Source organism: Fukomys damarensis, unplaced genomic scaffold (genome assembly GCF_012274545.1).
Source record: "Fukomys damarensis isolate Sample0158 unplaced genomic scaffold, DMR_v1.0_HiC HiC_scaffold_37, whole genome shotgun sequence".
In the NCBI taxonomy this organism is placed as follows: Eukaryota; Metazoa; Chordata; class Mammalia; order Rodentia; family Bathyergidae; genus Fukomys; species Fukomys damarensis.
This window is the reverse complement of record NW_022900949.1, coordinates 9,730,799-9,746,136: the sequence shown is the minus strand read 5'-3', so window position 1 is coordinate 9,746,136 and position 15,338 is coordinate 9,730,799. Positions and strand designations below refer to the sequence as shown.

The 15,338-nt window shown below is 56.1% G+C and overlaps 2 protein-coding genes across 2 annotated transcripts in view; one reads left to right on the top strand and one right to left on the bottom strand.

Moving 5' to 3' along the window:
• The window catches only part of Tmprss9 (transmembrane serine protease 9), an 18,767-nt gene extending 7,061 nt beyond the window's left edge, over positions 1-11,706 (top strand). The window contains 12 exon segments of the mRNA XM_010635116.1: positions 3-76; positions 1,050-1,288; positions 3,411-3,714; positions 5,552-5,723; positions 6,303-6,574; positions 7,128-7,264; positions 7,773-8,145; positions 10,164-10,179; positions 10,181-10,303; positions 10,588-10,853; positions 10,946-11,082; positions 11,460-11,706. Coding sequence (XP_010633418.1) covers positions 3-76; positions 1,050-1,288; positions 3,411-3,714; positions 5,552-5,723; positions 6,303-6,574; positions 7,128-7,264; positions 7,773-8,145; positions 10,164-10,179; positions 10,181-10,303; positions 10,588-10,853; positions 10,946-11,082; positions 11,460-11,621 — 2,275 coding nt within the window. The 3' untranslated portion in view covers positions 11,622-11,706.
• Positions 11,707-11,831: 125 nt separating this feature from the next.
• Positions 11,832-13,365, bottom strand: Timm13 (translocase of inner mitochondrial membrane 13). The gene is made up of 3 exons (XM_010634873.3): positions 13,106-13,365; positions 12,947-13,015; positions 11,832-12,660 (listed from the first exon to the last, which is right to left on the bottom strand). Exons 1-3 carry the CDS (start codon positions 13,223-13,225, stop codon positions 12,562-12,564), a joined length of 288 nt encoding a protein of 95 aa, XP_010633175.1. The 5' UTR covers positions 13,226-13,365; the 3' UTR covers positions 11,832-12,561.
• Positions 13,366-15,338: the final 1,973 nt, after the last annotated feature.

The following is a 15,338-nucleotide window of genomic DNA, read 5'->3' as shown; positions in this document are numbered from 1 at the left end:
AGGGGAGGAAGGAGCCGAGGGGGCGCTGGGGCACTCGCCGCTCGCTGCCTGCTTCGTGCCTTCGCCGCTTCTTCTAGTTCGGCGCTGAGGATGCTTCACCCCGAGCTACACTGACGGCCCGTTTCTGTTTATTTCGAGACAGGATCTCACTGAGTCGCTAAGCTACCCAGGCTGGGTTTGAACTTGTCGCCATCCTGCCTTAGCGCCCCCCAGAGTGCTGGGATTCTAGGCGTGCACCACTGCGACAGCTCGGCTGTAACTTAGGTGTTACCCGGAATTGACCCTTGGGAGATTTTTGTAGCCATTCACAGAAATGTGTGGAAAGATGTTGAATTGGGTGGTCTGAGGCACCTGCACCACATAGTGAGACCAAGTCTCAAAAGGAGGGGCGCTCAGAGAAGAGGAGCCTTTCGTTTTGTTTTGTTTTTTGAGACAGGGTCTCACTGTGTAGATGAGACTGACCTGGAACTCACCGTGTAGCCCAGGCTGGTCTCGAACTCACAGCGATCCTCCTGCCTCAGCCTCCCGAGTGCTGGGATGACAGGAGTGCGCTACCACACTCAACAAGATGAGCCTTTCATGGAGGGGGATGTGGTGGCCAGCCAGCCAGGAGTCAGGGCTCAGGGCTCAGGGGACAGCATCCTGGGGCAAGAGTGAGTCCCAGGAGGCAGGAAGAGTCTGGTGCGCTATTGTGGGAGGAGTGGACAGTGAAGAAGAGGGTATTCTCATCACACAGAGAATATATCAGGCTCCCCTGATCTAGAACATTCTAGATTTCTACGGGCCAATATGGCAGCCATGGCCATTTGAGCCTGAAGATCTCCATGAGGGCAGTGATGGAGAGGGAGGGGGGCTCTGAGCACCTGGAAGCAAGGAGCTGGCATTCCCTGAGGTGGAGGGGAGGAGGGCAGAAGAGTGGTGGGAAGGGGAGAGGAGGAATGGGGCCTCTTCGTTGCCCAGATGAAGAGCATCACTGGGGGCATCTATGGCAGGTTTGTCTTTTACTGCTTTCTGAGCTGGGTGCTGCTAGCAGCCCTGCTTGTACCTAGGGAAACTGAGTTTTGGGAAGAGACTCTCTTCAGCCTTCTGTCCCAGAGTGGCTGCTGGAGTGCCAGTGCTTTCATCTTACTTTTCTCTCCCCATCACGGTAGTTATCAAGCCAGAGGTGCTGCAGAAAGCCACCGTGGAGCTGCTGGACCAGGCCGTGTGCGCCAGACTGTATGGCCACTCCCTTACCGATAGGATGTTATGTGCTGGCTACCTGGATGGAAAGGTGGACTCCTGCCAGGTGAGTGCCCTGTTTCTGCCCCATGGACCCCTGCCTGCGTTTCCTCTGTAGGAAAGAAAAGCACATAAATTCCTCCACCCATCCATCCCTGGGCTTTTGCACTAATTTATTCCCACCCCACCCGCTTTGAGCGTATGCATATTTTTAGTAACAAATCATTTAAAATCCATTCACAAATTTTAGTTTAACATTTTGGTTGTTTTACTGACTGTAAGTCATAATAAGAGTTGTTGTTTTTTTGTTGTTGTTAGAAAGAGCGATGCATAAATACTGAAAAGAAGCAGAAACAGACAAAATCAGTCGTAGTGTTCAGGACTCAGTACAAATCTCTCAGAAGCTGATAGGAATTCGCAGGTGGGAAAAAAACACTAAAAATAAGAACATAGGTGATCCAAAACAATTAAACACAACTGGTTCTATCAAATGCTGTATCTTGTAACAGAGGTATGAATACATTCGTATGACATGGATATACAAAGTGTTTTATGTAACAACTATATAAAATACATGTAATAATAGATACGTTTGAAATCTTCTGGGACAGTTGCAACTGTGCATTTGCTCAACCTAAAGCAAATCTGATACACATTTAGTTTATTTAAATACACCAAGCACTCGGGAGGCTGAGGCAGGAGGATCGCTGTGAGTTCGAAACCAGCCTGGGCTACACGGTGAGTTCCAGGTCAGTCTCAACTACATAGTGAGACCCTGCTTTAAAAACAAAACCAAGGGCCAGGGGCTTGGCTCAGTGGTTCTGCTGCCTGCCCTGCAAGCACAAGGGCCTGAGTACCAGGCAATCCCTGGTACCAAAAACAAACCAAAAAATAAAAAATAAAAAAAAAATAAATACACCATGGCGATTTCTATGATGACAGTGAGATTGAACTGAGTCAGCGATGGATGACAGCAATAGAAAAGGAGAGCAGCGGGGGCATGTCAGTCATGACAAAATATCCCCATGTACCTGCAGGTGGCTGGCTTACAACGCGAGGGGTTTGTATCCTGGTCAAAGTTTGCAACGCAAACAGCTGGAGTTCAGAGTGGTTTTGCCTGCCTGGTGGGCAGGGGGTCTGGGTCGCTCAGTCCAGTTATCTCAGTGGGAGACTTCCAAATGATACAGGGCACCCAGTAATGCAAATACCGGAAGGGAAATATTGTAACTCCCAGCCTGCTAGATATCCAGAACTCGAGTTTGTGTTCTCTCAAATCGAAGAAGGGATTCTAGGAACAGCTGAGGTGAAGAGTAGGAAAAATTGAGAAAAAGATAGGTTTTGTCTAAGAGAGACAGAAGCGGGACAGGAAAGTATGTTTCCCACTCCCCCAGCCCTTTTATCTGTCACTTTGAGGCAACGTCTGAGTGAGTCACTAAGTTGCCCAGGCTGGGCTTGAACTTTCTATCCTCCTGCCCAGTGGGTGGGGAAATGAAGGAAGAGACTCTGCTGCCTGCACTCGTTTCCATAATGAAAGGGAACCTGGAAGGTAATGAAAATTTGTGTTTAAGAATGTGAGCATCAGGCTGGGCATGCGGCGCTCTTCAGGAGGCTGAGGCAGGAGGATCAGCCTGAGCAAATCAGTGAAAACTTGTCTCAAAACAGAAAATAAAAAAGGGCTGGGTGTGGAGCTTGCTGTTCCCCGAGTTCAATCCCCAGTACTACAAAACCAAAAGAACATGGATCCCGGTGAGTTGGGCGTGGGGCAAGGCAGAGGACAGCCAGGCAGGATGAGTGAGGGCAGGTCAAGCAGTTTGGCAGAAAAGCTGCAGCTACCAGTGGGATGGCTGGAGACTCCACTCAGCAGCCACACTGAGAGCCTAAGCAAGTAGTGATATTATCAAAGGTCTACTGGGTTATGGAGGGGAGGGGATGCTTTATTTGGCTCAAGGTTCAGGCTGCCAACTGTAGAGTTAAAAGCTACGTTAGCGATTCCATAGTCGAAACATTTTGGTTTCTTTTCCGCCACAGAGGAGGAAGCTGCGGTCCTGAGATGTGGACAGTCAGCCTGCACTTGCTCTTGAGCTCACATGGAGAGAGGTTCCAGAGGTCTCCGTACGGGGCTCCCTCTGTGACCCTCCAGCCCTGCTGGGGACCTCCGATCTATTCTGAGGGCACCCTTTGTTTCCCAGGGTGACTCAGGAGGCCCCCTGGTCTGTGAGGAGCCCTCGGGCAGGTTCTTCCTGGCAGGCATCGTGAGCTGGGGCATTGGCTGTGCAGAAGCCCGGCGCCCGGGGGTCTATGCCCGGGTCACCAGGCTGCGGGACTGGATCCTGGAGGTCACCAGCACGGCCAGCTCACTTCTGGCCCCCACTGTGGCTCCCAGCCCTGCCACTGCCAGCACCACCAGGTTCACCAGCCCTGATACCCCTGCCAAAGCCACGCCTTCACCCAGCACTACTGCCCTCAACTCTGTCACCGCAGCCGAGACTCAAGGTACCTCCCGGGTGGACAGGTGCAAGCAGGGCTGCAGGGATTTAGTACTGGCTTCCCAGGCACTCGGAGAGATTGGGGGTAGAGTACTTTTTTATTTTGTTTTGTTTTGTGTTTTGGTACCAGGGATTGAACTCAGGACCAGGCAGGTGTGGTGCCGCTTAGCTAAATCCCCAGCCCAGTGATAGATTACTGACGTCTGTCAGGAGGCAATCAGTGAAGGATGCCGATTGATCCCTGATGTCTGGGGCCTGGGGATTTGGCTCAGTGGTTCCACTGCCTGCCTCACAAGTGCAAGGGCCCAAGTTCAATCCCCCTTACCAAAAAAAAAAAAAAAAAAAAAAAAAAAAAAAAAAAAAAAAAAAAAAATCCAGCCTGCCTCACTGATGTCTGTCAGGGGTCACTTAGTGGGAGGGAGTTTGGTGATGGATCATTGATCTCTGTCAGTGAGTACTCAGAGCAAAGTTTATACGTCATTGGCTTTTGGTACAATTATAGATTTGTGTAGCCATCACCACAAGTTCTAGAACATTCTGTCACTCCAAAAGGAAGCCCCATCCCCCAAAGCAGTCACCTGTCCCCTTTCCAGCCCCGGGCCCCCACAGGTCCACTTCCTGTCTCTGTAGTTGCCTGTCCTGTGCATTTCCAGTCCACGGAGCCCCACACTGTGTGTCTTCTGTGTCTGGCATCTCCCACTGAGCATGACATCTCAGGGTCCATCCACACTGTGGCGAGGGTCACAGCCTTACTCTTTTACCTGGCTGTGTAATATTCCAGTGTGTGGGTGGACCTTGCTGTGTGTCCACCTGTGTACACTGGAATCATGTCCACTCTTGTCTGCTCTGAGTTTTGGACATGGGTGTGTGTCTAGTTACTTATTGCTGAGACAAAATACTCAACACCCAGAGTTAGAGGGGAAAGGTTTATTCAGCTCATAGTTTATAGAGGTTTCAGTCTCCAGGCCAGGGCAGCATGGTGGAGGGCGTCGTTAAGGAAAAACAGTTTATAGAAACAGTTTATAGAAGGCAGCAAGCAGCAAGCAAGTGACAAGTGGCAATGGCAGCTTCTTTCTGTCCCTTTATAGTTTAGGCTGCCTCGTGGGTAGCACTCATACCCAGAACTATGCCAAGCCAAGTGATTTAGTGATCACACACCCTCAGTCCCAGCGGCACACACTCCAGATCCAGCCACCTCTGAAAAGCCCCACCTCTGGGCACACGAGGCTTTGGGGACATTGGGTGCGTGGCTGTGTGGATGCGTTTTCCTATCTCGTGGGTCACACGGCTGCTTCTGGTTAACATCCGAGGGGCCCTCGGAGTTTCAGTCCTCACCAAAAACCTTGTTCTCTAAATGCACAGCACACTGCTGCCATCTGATCCTCCCAAGAGAACAGAATGCCCTGTTCTTGCCCAGAGATTGGAGTCAGGTTACTACTGAGAACTGCCTCAGTTTACCACCTGGGTGTGAAGGGTTGGACAAAGACTTATAAGCAAGATGACTTTTTTTTTTTTTTGAGACAGGGTCTCCCTATATAGCTCAAGCTGGCCTTGAACTCATGGTGATCCTCCTGCCTCAGCCTTCCGAGTGCTGGGATGACAGGTGTGCACCAGCACACCTGGTGGGACTTATCACTTTAGCTTTACCTTTTTAACATAAATGTTCCCAAGTGTGTCACCCCCTAATGTGTGACCTCTGAAGCTTCTAGGTTGTTGCTTCCTCTGTGGAATGGGGCGACTTCAGCAAGCAGGCTGTGCTCAGGTGTCCCTAAGTCCCCTCGGGGCTCAGGGCACTGGTTTCTGAGCAGGCACAGACCCCCTGCCATCTTCTTGTCCTCCTGCAGAGTGCGGGGCCAGGCCCGCCATGGGGAAGCCCATCCGCATCGTCGGTGGGACTGGGGCCATGTCTGGGGAGGTGCCCTGGCAGGCCAGCCTGAAGGAAGGGACCAGGCACTTCTGTGGAGCCACCGTGGTGGGCGACCGCTGGCTGCTCTCTGCCGCCCACTGCTTCAACCAGTAAGGCCCCGGAGGGCTTCCTGATCCCCTTCATCACCCACCCCTGCCCATCAGACCCTCACGCATTTGGAAAGTGCCTGCTCTCGAGGGCTCCCGTGTGCTGGGGCTGTCCCGGGCCACTTTCTGTTCCTACACCCAGGAGTCGGAGTGGTTGTAAGCGAGCTAGGACAGTCCTGGCTTTGGAGGACACACAGGGCCTAACCAGGGGATGAGAAGAGGCCTTTCCCACCACGGCGCACCCCTACTCAGGCAGTACTGATTTGTGACATTTAATAAGCTTCAGGGACTCAGAGTGTGGGGAGGCTGAGTTAGAAGGATTACAAATTTAAGCTCAGCCTTAGTGACTTAGTGAAACCCTTTGTCAAAAAAAAGAAAAATGCCTGGGGATGGGATCCAGTGTAAGGCCCTGGGTCCCATCCCCAGTACTGCAATAAACAAACAAGAAAGGAAGGAAGGAGCAGGGGTCCGTGTTACAAGTTCCCTCCCTGGCCCAGGGCCTCCAGCTGGGGACCCTCCCGTCTTCCCAGGAGCAGGGATGTGGGCGGTAGTGGGTGGCGGGCTGAGGCCCTGTCTTGGCAGCACACGGGCGGAGCAGGTGCAGGCCCACCTGGGCACCGCGTCCCTCCTGGGCACTGGCGGGAGCCCCGTGAAGCTGGGCCTGCGGCGGGGGGCCCTCCATCCACGCTACAACCCCGGGACCCTGGACTTTGATGTGGCCGTGCTGGAGCTGGCCAGGCCCCTGGCCTTCAGCAAGTACATCCAGCCCGTCTGCCTCCCACTGGCCATCCAGAAGTTCCCTGTGGGCCGCAAGTGCATGATCTCGGGCTGGGGCAGCACACAGGAAGGGAACGGTAAGCAGCCACCACAACTGAAAGGGTGACAACTTTATTCTGCAGGGCCTGGCCCGGGGAGGAGGGGATGGGCTGCCTTCCCTGAGCCCCAGACCAGCCCCACTGCACAGGGACCTCCGTGGTGACCCAACCACAGGCTATGAACCATTCGCCTCTCATTATGCCAGGGGGAAATGGGTGGCCAAGTCCTTTTTGTTTAAATAAAGTTTTATTGGCACACGGCCCACACACATTCATTTATAGATTGTCCATGGCTGCTCTCCTGTCCTGGTTAATAATGGGGAAAGTGACTGGCTCATAAAGCAACATATTCATGGAAAGAGCTTGCTGACCCTGCACTACACCATTCAGAGACCCCAGCCAAGAGTCAGTGCTCTGTGGAGAGCCCAGAATGGCTTCATATGGGTTACAGGGACTGAGAGGAGACCTCAGGGTGCTGTGGGACGCTGGGATCTGCCTCCTCCTTGTGTGCCTACATGTGTGTCCACAGGGGAGGGATGGCACCTCCTCTCAGGACGGCTAAGAGCCAGTGGGCTCCCTCCTCTCCTGGCAGCCACCAAGCCTGATGTTCTGCAGAGGGCATCCGTGGGCATCGTGGACCAGAAAACCTGCAGCGTGCTCTACAACTTCTCTCTCACCGACCGCATGCTCTGTGCCGGCTTCCTGGAGGGCAGGGTGGACTCTTGCCAGGTGGGCAACACTGGGGGTAGTGGGCGGGGTGTGGAAACCCTGAGGGGGTCCCGCCAGGTGTCTCATCCCTAGGAGACTGGGGCTGGGGGTGCAGCTCGGTGAGCACTTGCCAAGCATGTGCAAGGCCCTGGGCTCTAAGCCCAGCATAAGAAAGAGGAGAGGAGGGACGGAGACGGAGAAAAAAGCTTGGCAACAAATAAATATAATTTCCACCTGGGCATGGAACCCAGGGTCTTTACGCTGAGCTACACTCCCAGCCCTTTTTAATTTTTATTTTAGGCAGGGTCTCACTAAGCTGCTAAGCTGTCCAGGCTGGCCTTACAGTCCTCTTGCCTGAGGCTCCCAGAGTGCTGGGATGACAGGCTCGTGCCTGTGCTATCACCCTACAAAAGCAGGATGACTGAGCCTGGCTCAGAGTGGAGAAGCAGCCGGTGTGGGTCACAGGGGCAGCCTGAGGTCGCAGCCGGTTGGTGCCCTCAGAGAGGCACCCATAGTCCTTATCTTGCAGGGTGACTCGGGGGGCCCCCTGGCCTGTGAGGAGACCCCTGGAGTGTTCTACCTGGCGGGCATCGTGAGCTGGGGCGTTGGCTGTGCCCAGGTCAAGAAGCCTGGTGTGTATGCGCGCATCACCAGGCTGAAGGGCTGGGTCCTGGATGTCATGTCCTTGGGGACCCTACCCACGTCACGCCCATCCACCAGGAGGACGTCAGCCCCCACCGGCCACTCCCCCAGGTCAACCAGCCTCACGGCCCCGGGGGTCACCATCAGCCGGGCGACTGTCCCACCTGTCACCACCACTGTGCCTGCTGTGGGCGCCACCACCAGGGGGCAGACGCCACCTCCTGGTGCCCCAGAGACCAACACGCGCTCCCAGCTGCCAGGTGCCGTGAGAAATGGGGGGCGGGAGGGTGTCGGTGTCCGTGTGAGTCTGTGCGGGCTGCAGTGAGAAATTCACAGCCAGGCGGTGGGATGACTTCTGCTCAGAAGTCTGGAGGGCACAAGTCCAATGTCGGGGAGTCACGGGGCTGGTTCCTGCTGAGACCTCTGCTTGGCTTGCACATGGTGTCCTCTCCCTGTGACCCTCACACAGTTGTCGCAGACTGGCCTGGAACTCTTGAGCCTCCTACCTCAGCCTTCCGGAGTGCTGGGATTACAGGTGTGCACGTCTCTGTGCCTGGCTCTGATTCTTCTCATATAAGGACACCAGAGCCCGGAACAGGGGTACACGTCTGTACTCTCCACACTCTTGGAGGCTGAGGCAAGAGGATTGCAGTATCAAGCCCAGACTGGGTGACGTAAAAAGGGCTGGGGATGTGGCTCAGTGTGAAGGCCCTGGGTCCCATTCTCAGTATGTAAAAGAGAAACAACCCCCGCAAACCCCACAAGCCACATTAGATGAGAGCCTGGCCCTGGCCTCCTTGTACTGTCTCCTCCTTAAAGACCTTATCTCCTAATAGTCACATTCTGAGGCCCTGGTCCTGGGGATTTAGACTTCAATATATAAACCTGCTGGAGGGGTTGGGTGGCTCCATTCATCCCATCCCAGGTCGTGATGGCTACAATCACAGGCATTCAGAGCAAGGCACTTTGCTTCATGGCGATGAAACGCTTTGTCTGGCTGGGCATGGGGGGAGGGCGCTTGGCTGAGGGCTCCCTGTTCAGTCCACCCGCACACTGCCTGCTGCTGGAGCTGGTCCCTGGGACCGCAGGCACCAGTCAGGCTGGAGGGATGTGGACAGAGTGGGTCTTCGCAGTCTTTCTACAGAGGCTATAGGAGCTATACTGTTATTTTAAAACATTTTTATTTGGTGGTATTGGGGATGGAACCCAGGGCCTTTGCGCTGAGCTCCATCCTCAGCTTTTTATTTTTTTGGCACCAGGGATTGAACTCAGGTCCTTGTGTTTGTGAGTCAGGAAGTGGAACCACTGCACTAAATCCCCAGCCCAACCCTTTTTATTTTTTGATACAGGGTCTTGCTAAGTCACTAAGGTGCCCAGGCTGGGCTCAAATTTCTTCTGTCTCAACCTCCCAAAATGCTGGGATGACAGGCGTGCACCAGTAGGTTCTGGGCGTGGGAGCTACTTTTATTAACTAGAGTGACAGGCATCTGCCCTATTTGGAGGCCAGTTTAAAGCCCCCAGTTCCGTGTGGTAGAATGAAGAAATGCACAGGGAGTCTGCAGGCCTAGAGTCAGGGAAGCCCTTAGAGCAGGCGTGGAGATCAGGGTGCAGGCGGCTGGCATTTTCCCAGCACAGGGGCTGAGGCATCTGTGGCATCGACGCTCTGAGGTCACCTGGTATTGGCCCAGGTCCAGATGGGGCAAGAGGCTCCTGGTTTCCTGGGGTCGGTGGGAATATAGGCAAACAGACTATCTGCACCTTTCCATTCTTGAGGGAGGATAGGGGGTTCTCACTAAGTCAGTAGGTTGCCCTGGCTGGGCTTGAGCTTGTGATCCTCCTGCCTCAGCCTCCCAGGGTGCTGGCATAACAGGTGTGTGCCACCACACCCAGCTTGTCTTCACTTGTTTTTGTGGGGCACCTTTGTATTTGCTGAGGCAGAGGCAGGAAGGCATTTCCCACACCTGGTGGGGGCAGTGCAGAGGGATCGCTGGTAAGAACGGTCAGATGGGTTATCAGCCTAATACCGTGTCCCTCCCTGCCGCGAGTGGCAGTGGTGGTCCCTGGAGCCACCCCTTTATGGGGCACAGTGATGTCCTGTGTGCTTGGTACTGGACTCACGGCGGAGGATGGTCACCCCAAGGGTGGCCTGTGTGAAGGTTGAATCCTGGAAGAAGGACGCCGGGTCACAAGGACCCTGGCATCGAGACCTGTGCAGGGTGCCGGCTGAGGTCCTGGGGAAGGAGGACAGTGCCTCCCCCGACAGCACCGCTTCCCGCAGACTGCGGCCTGGCACCTTTTTTCGGGCCGTGGGGAGTGGCCATGGCAGGTGAGCCTGTGGCTGCGGCGCCGGGAGCACCGCTGTGGGGCTGTGCTGGTGGCGGAGAGGTGGCTGCTGTCAGCCGCGCACTGCTTCGATGTGTGAGTCCCCAGGCACGCCCTCGGCCCCCAGCCTGAGGAGCGCTTAGGGTGGGTGTTGGGGAGGGATCGGTTCCCAGGGACACCAGGGCCCCTCTCGGGGCACAAGGTGCCAATGGGCGCTGCCTGCAGGTCGTCTCGGGTGCCCCCGAGGTAGGGAGGAAGCGAGCTGACCACTGTTTCTGTGGTGCGGGCGGGGTGGAGACCCCGGCAAGGCCCCCAGCCGGCTAGGGGTAGGGCGGGGACCCGGAGAGCCAGGTCACCCGCCGACGCTCGTCCCCCCGCAGCTACGGGGACCCGCAGCAGTGGGTCGCCTTCTTGGGCACTCCGTTACTGAGCGGCGCCGAGGGCCAGCTGGAGCGCGTGGCGCGCATCTACAAACACCCGTTCTACAACCTTTACACGCTGGACTACGATGTGGCGCTGCTCGAGCTGGCTGGGCCTGTACGCTGCAGCCGCCTGGTGCACCCCATCTGCCTGCCAGGCCCCGCGCCGCGGCCACCAGAAGGCGCGCGCTGTGTGATCACCGGCTGGGGCTCTGTGCGCGAGGGAGGTAGGGGCGGGGCTCAGCGTGCCAGGGAGGTGAGCGGGGCTCTGGCCTCGGTACCAGGATCTTGTCCCCACCCGCGCCCTCACTGTCCTCAGGCTCCATGGCGCACCAGCTGCAGAAGGCGGCCGTGCGTCTCCTCAGCGAGCAGACTTGCCGTCGTTTCTACCCGGTGCAGATCAGCAGCCGCATGCTGTGCGCCGGCTTCCCCCAGGGCGGCGTGGACAGCTGCTCGGTGAGCGCGGGGTCCAGGACCACAGCAGGGGAGGGGTGTGTGTGGGGATGCCCGGAGCCCAGCAACTGGCTTTGGGGGAAGTTTCACCACGTAACTGTTTATTGGGCGGCCAGCGGCCAGCGGCCAGGTCTCACGGAAGGCTTTTAACCTGGGGTCCTCGGACAAGGATTGGGCAGGGCGGCTTGAGGCCCGGTCCACGAGCGCCCCCTTATGGCCCTAGCGCGGAACCCACTTCCCAGATGGTGAGCAGAGGCTGCAGGGAAGCACTCCCTTGGGTCCCACCTGGAGCGACCGAGGGGTTCTCCAGTCACTCTTCTCCACCCAGGGCTGCTGGGGGAGGGACTGGCCTGAGTGTCCTTTCTCGTCTCTCCCTGCAGGGGGACGCTGGAGGACCGCTGGCCTGCAGGGAGCCTTCTGGCCGTTGGGTGCTAACTGGGGTCACCAGCTGGGGCTACGGCTGTGGCCGGCCCCACTTCCCAGGTGTCTACACTCGGGTGGCGGCCGTGAGAGGCTGGATAAGCCAGCACATCCAGGAGTAACGGCTGCATGGCTGCCCAAAGGACAGCAGGGGCTACAGGACACGCCATGTGCCAGGGTTGTCCAGGGTGAAGGCAGGTGGTGGGGGGCAGCAGGAACGGAGTGCAGTTTGCCTTATTTCCTTATAATAAACACACTTTTGCCTTATCTTGCTGGGTCAGCATCTTCCTGTCTCCGGAAGTAGGGGAAACAGGAAAACAAGACTCCCAAAGGAGGGGATATTACTTAGTTTTTGGTTCAGCGATGGAGTCACATTTCCAAGCGTCTTCCCACTTCATCCCCCTTTTTCAGTATAGGGGATTGAAACTCACCATCTACTCACATCCCTGGTCCTTTTTTATTCTGACATGGGGCCTCGAGATTCTCCTGTTTCAGCCTTCCTGGGGTGACAGGCATGGCTCAAGGCTCCCTTCTGTGTTGGCTGCACATGGCCTATGATCCAGCAGCCCAGGGGCTCCAAGTGGAAAGCCTCATGCCCTCAGAGAAGGCTGGGGCCCATGGATGAGGGGCATCTCCTTCCAGAGACCCCCTCCCCCAGGGAAAGTGCACGGGGTTTCTCCGGCCCTGGCTCAGCAATATTTTGGTCTACCCTCAGGAAGCCACAGCTAAGGTGAGGTCTCTCCCCCTACCTTATGTCCAAACAAGGGTTCTCAGTCCAGGCCGGGAGCTGACCTCGGCACACTAGGGGAGGGGCTGGCAAATCCGGGGCCTACAGGAAGTCCACCTAGCTGCCAGGCTTCGAGAAAGGTCAGGGGACCCAAAGGCCAAGCGGCACTGATTGCAGGCGACACAGTACCAACCGTCCCCTCACAGTCGTGCCATTCTCGTACATCACGGGCGGGCAGCAGGCACGTACTAGTGTCCGCCTCACAAAGTACATTTATGGAACTGGATAGGGGGGTGGCGCGGGATGGACCCCAGGGATGCTCCCACGCCTCCTTGTTACATGTTGGCTCGTTCCCGTTGCAGTCTTGAATTATAGGCGCGGGACACGGTGTTCCAGGCGTCCATGTATCGGTCCATACACATGGCGATGCATTTCTAGGTACGCAGAGGGAGGGATGCGTGGCTCAGTTCGAACCCTTGCGCTCGCTGACAGCCAGCCATGTGCCATGCCGCTCGGGTTGAGAGTGCGCACGCGCAGAGCCTCCCCGCCCCATAGTCCCTCAATCCACACACGCGCAGAAGCCTCGCGGCGCCGTTCCCAGCAGCCTGCGCACGCGTATAACTCGCGCGGCGCCCTTAGCCCACGCGCGCGCAGACGCTAACCCGAGCCGGTCGAGACCCTGTCAAACCCACAAACCCGGACCCCCCCGAGAGATCGTACCTGTTCTGAATTGTCCAGAGAGCCCCCCGGTTTCCCAATGCACTTCCGGAAACACTTGTCGGTCATCCTCTGTGAACACACGCGAGACCTCAGCCATGATGCCTGCCCTCGCCTGGGGTTAACCCGCTGCCTCTCCCCCCATTCCGGCGCACCCCGCACCTGCAGCAGCTCCTGCGCGTTGGCCACGGCAATCTGCACCTTAACCTGCTCCATGATAAGCCCCGGGTCCAGTTTCCCGCTGCCTGAGCCTCCGAAATCGGAGCCGAAGGCACCCTCCATGGCTCCAAAGTCAATCCGACCGCGGGCCAAGCGCGTGGAGCCTGCCGCCCTCAGGTGAGTCGCCCAGAGCACCACGGGAAGCGTAGTCCGGGCTCTTACAAGGCCGCGCGCGCCGCCCGCTGCTGCGGAGGAAGCCCGGCTTCCACAGGTACCATGGGAAACGGAGTCCAGAACTATAATACCCACAAGGCCGCGCGGGGTCTGTGGCGCACGCAACTCGTCCCCGGCAACTCCACGTAGGAAGCTTCCGGGGGCGGGCTTGGGTCCTCCCTGCTCCGCTCCCGGCTCGTAGGTCGCGTACGAACACGGGACCGGTGCGTCTGTACAGCCTAGGGGACTCAGTTGTTCAGGGTAGGTGCGAGCGCCAGGCACTGGTTCCGTCCACGCGCAGGAATGCTTCCCTGCTTTGAGATAAAATTAGAAGCAGGGTTAAAATTGCCGGGCGTGGGGGCGCACGCCTGTAATTCCATGTAGAGAGCATATGTCAGTGTGTTCCCAATGTAGAGAATAATGTCAGTGCGTTCCCAGGAAGGGAGAGTGAAACCCCCCCAAGAGTGACTTAATGTGAAACCTGTGTGTAACCCCCAAGAGTGAAGTGAAGAGTGATATCTAACCCAACAGATTCAGTGAAACCTGATATGTAACCCCCAAGAGTGAAATGTGTGTGCAACCCCGATATCTACTCAAACAGCCCCATGTGTGTGAAGTGATAAAACCCGAACCAGTGCCACAGACCCCCGGTTAGGATGGTATAAAAGAGAGAGCGCAGAAGACCAGCTCGTCCCACTTGGTGACCGATCCAGCTCTATGGCAGCCTGCCAGACGAGATCTCCGATGAGACCTCGGGAGAGACATCGGACGCCTGCTCGGAGTGGACCCCCGGATCGAGGAGGAGGAAACCGGATCAGACACCGCAATCATCAGGAAAGGAGAAACAAAGTCGCGCTCCTCAGACTTGTGCAGGTACAGGGAGTGGCAACTGGCGGGTATGAATTAACATGTTTGATGTGTGACATATATATATAAAAATATATAAAATCTATTTGGTTACTACTATCTCAACCTCCAGTTAGTGCACACTCCTGCTCGCGACATCCCAGCACTCGGGAGGCTGAGGCAGGAGGATCGTTGTGAGTTCGAGACCAGCCTGGGCTACAAAGTGAGTTCCAGGTCAGTCTCAACTACGTAGTAAGACCCTGTCTCAAAAACAAAACAAAAGAAAACAAAAATTAGTAGCAGGATTAAAATCAAAATGTTTATTGAACAAAAGCTTCCACTCAGCTGGTCTTGGTGTCCACACCAGTAATCCCGGCACGAGGGAAGCTGAGGCAGGAGGATCACTGAGAGTTTGAGGCCAGCCTGGACTACAAAGTGAGACACTCTCAACAAAGCAAAACACCTCCAAAAAAAAAACCCAAAAAACCACCAGTTTCCAGTTGTAAAATGTGTATTACAAATAATTGAGTGAGGGGGGGGAACCCCCACAAAACCCACATTTGGCATGCATCTTAAAAACCCCGAACAGACTCCCCAAAGCGATCCATCCAGGCCTGCGTCCCTCGCAGGCCGGGTGGGTGGTGTCCACATAGGGACACGCCTGACTCGGTTCTTCCGTGTTAAGTGGAGCCGCAGCCGTGTCGGGAAGGGTGAATACGAGTCACAGAAGCAGGTGCAGGGTCCCGACCCAGTTGGACCTGGTGGCCACCGGATCGCCCCAGGAAGGCGCCGGAAGAGGCGGAAAGCTGAGCGCGTCCGGACGCTCGGTGACCGACGACCGTCAAGCCCCTCCCCCCCTCCCCCCCAGCAAGGGCACCCGGGGACCCCAGAAGGGTGGAAGGTCTGTAAGACTTGAATAGGCTAAAGTGACTCCATGCTAATAGGCCAGACTGTGCTTCTTCATATGCTAATTGCTACCTTGGTTAACAGCCCGCCCAGGGGCAAATGGTTTGACAAAAGGTGACCCTAGAACATTTCCTGCATAAGATAAGCAATGTGTTTGCAGTCTTGTTCTGTGAATTCCCTGACTCTTTGTTTAGAAAAACCTTATAAAAAGTACCTCAGCCCCTGAGCAGTTGCCTCTCTGAGCCACCTGGCTCCGGGAGTGCCGTCTGGC

Coding starts and splice junctions, on each gene's coding strand:
- Timm13 (XM_010634873.3), bottom strand. CDS start 13,225: ATGGAGGGTGCCTTCGGCTCCGATTTCGGAGGCTCAGGCAGCGGGAAA. Junction 13,016..13,105: donor ACGCGCAGGAGCTGCTGCAG/GTGCGGGGTGCG, acceptor GTGTGTTCACAG/AGGATGACCGACAAGTGTTT. Junction 12,661..12,946: donor CTCTGGACAATTCAGAACAG/GTACGATCTCTC, acceptor CTGCGTACCTAG/AAATGCATCGCCATGTGTAT.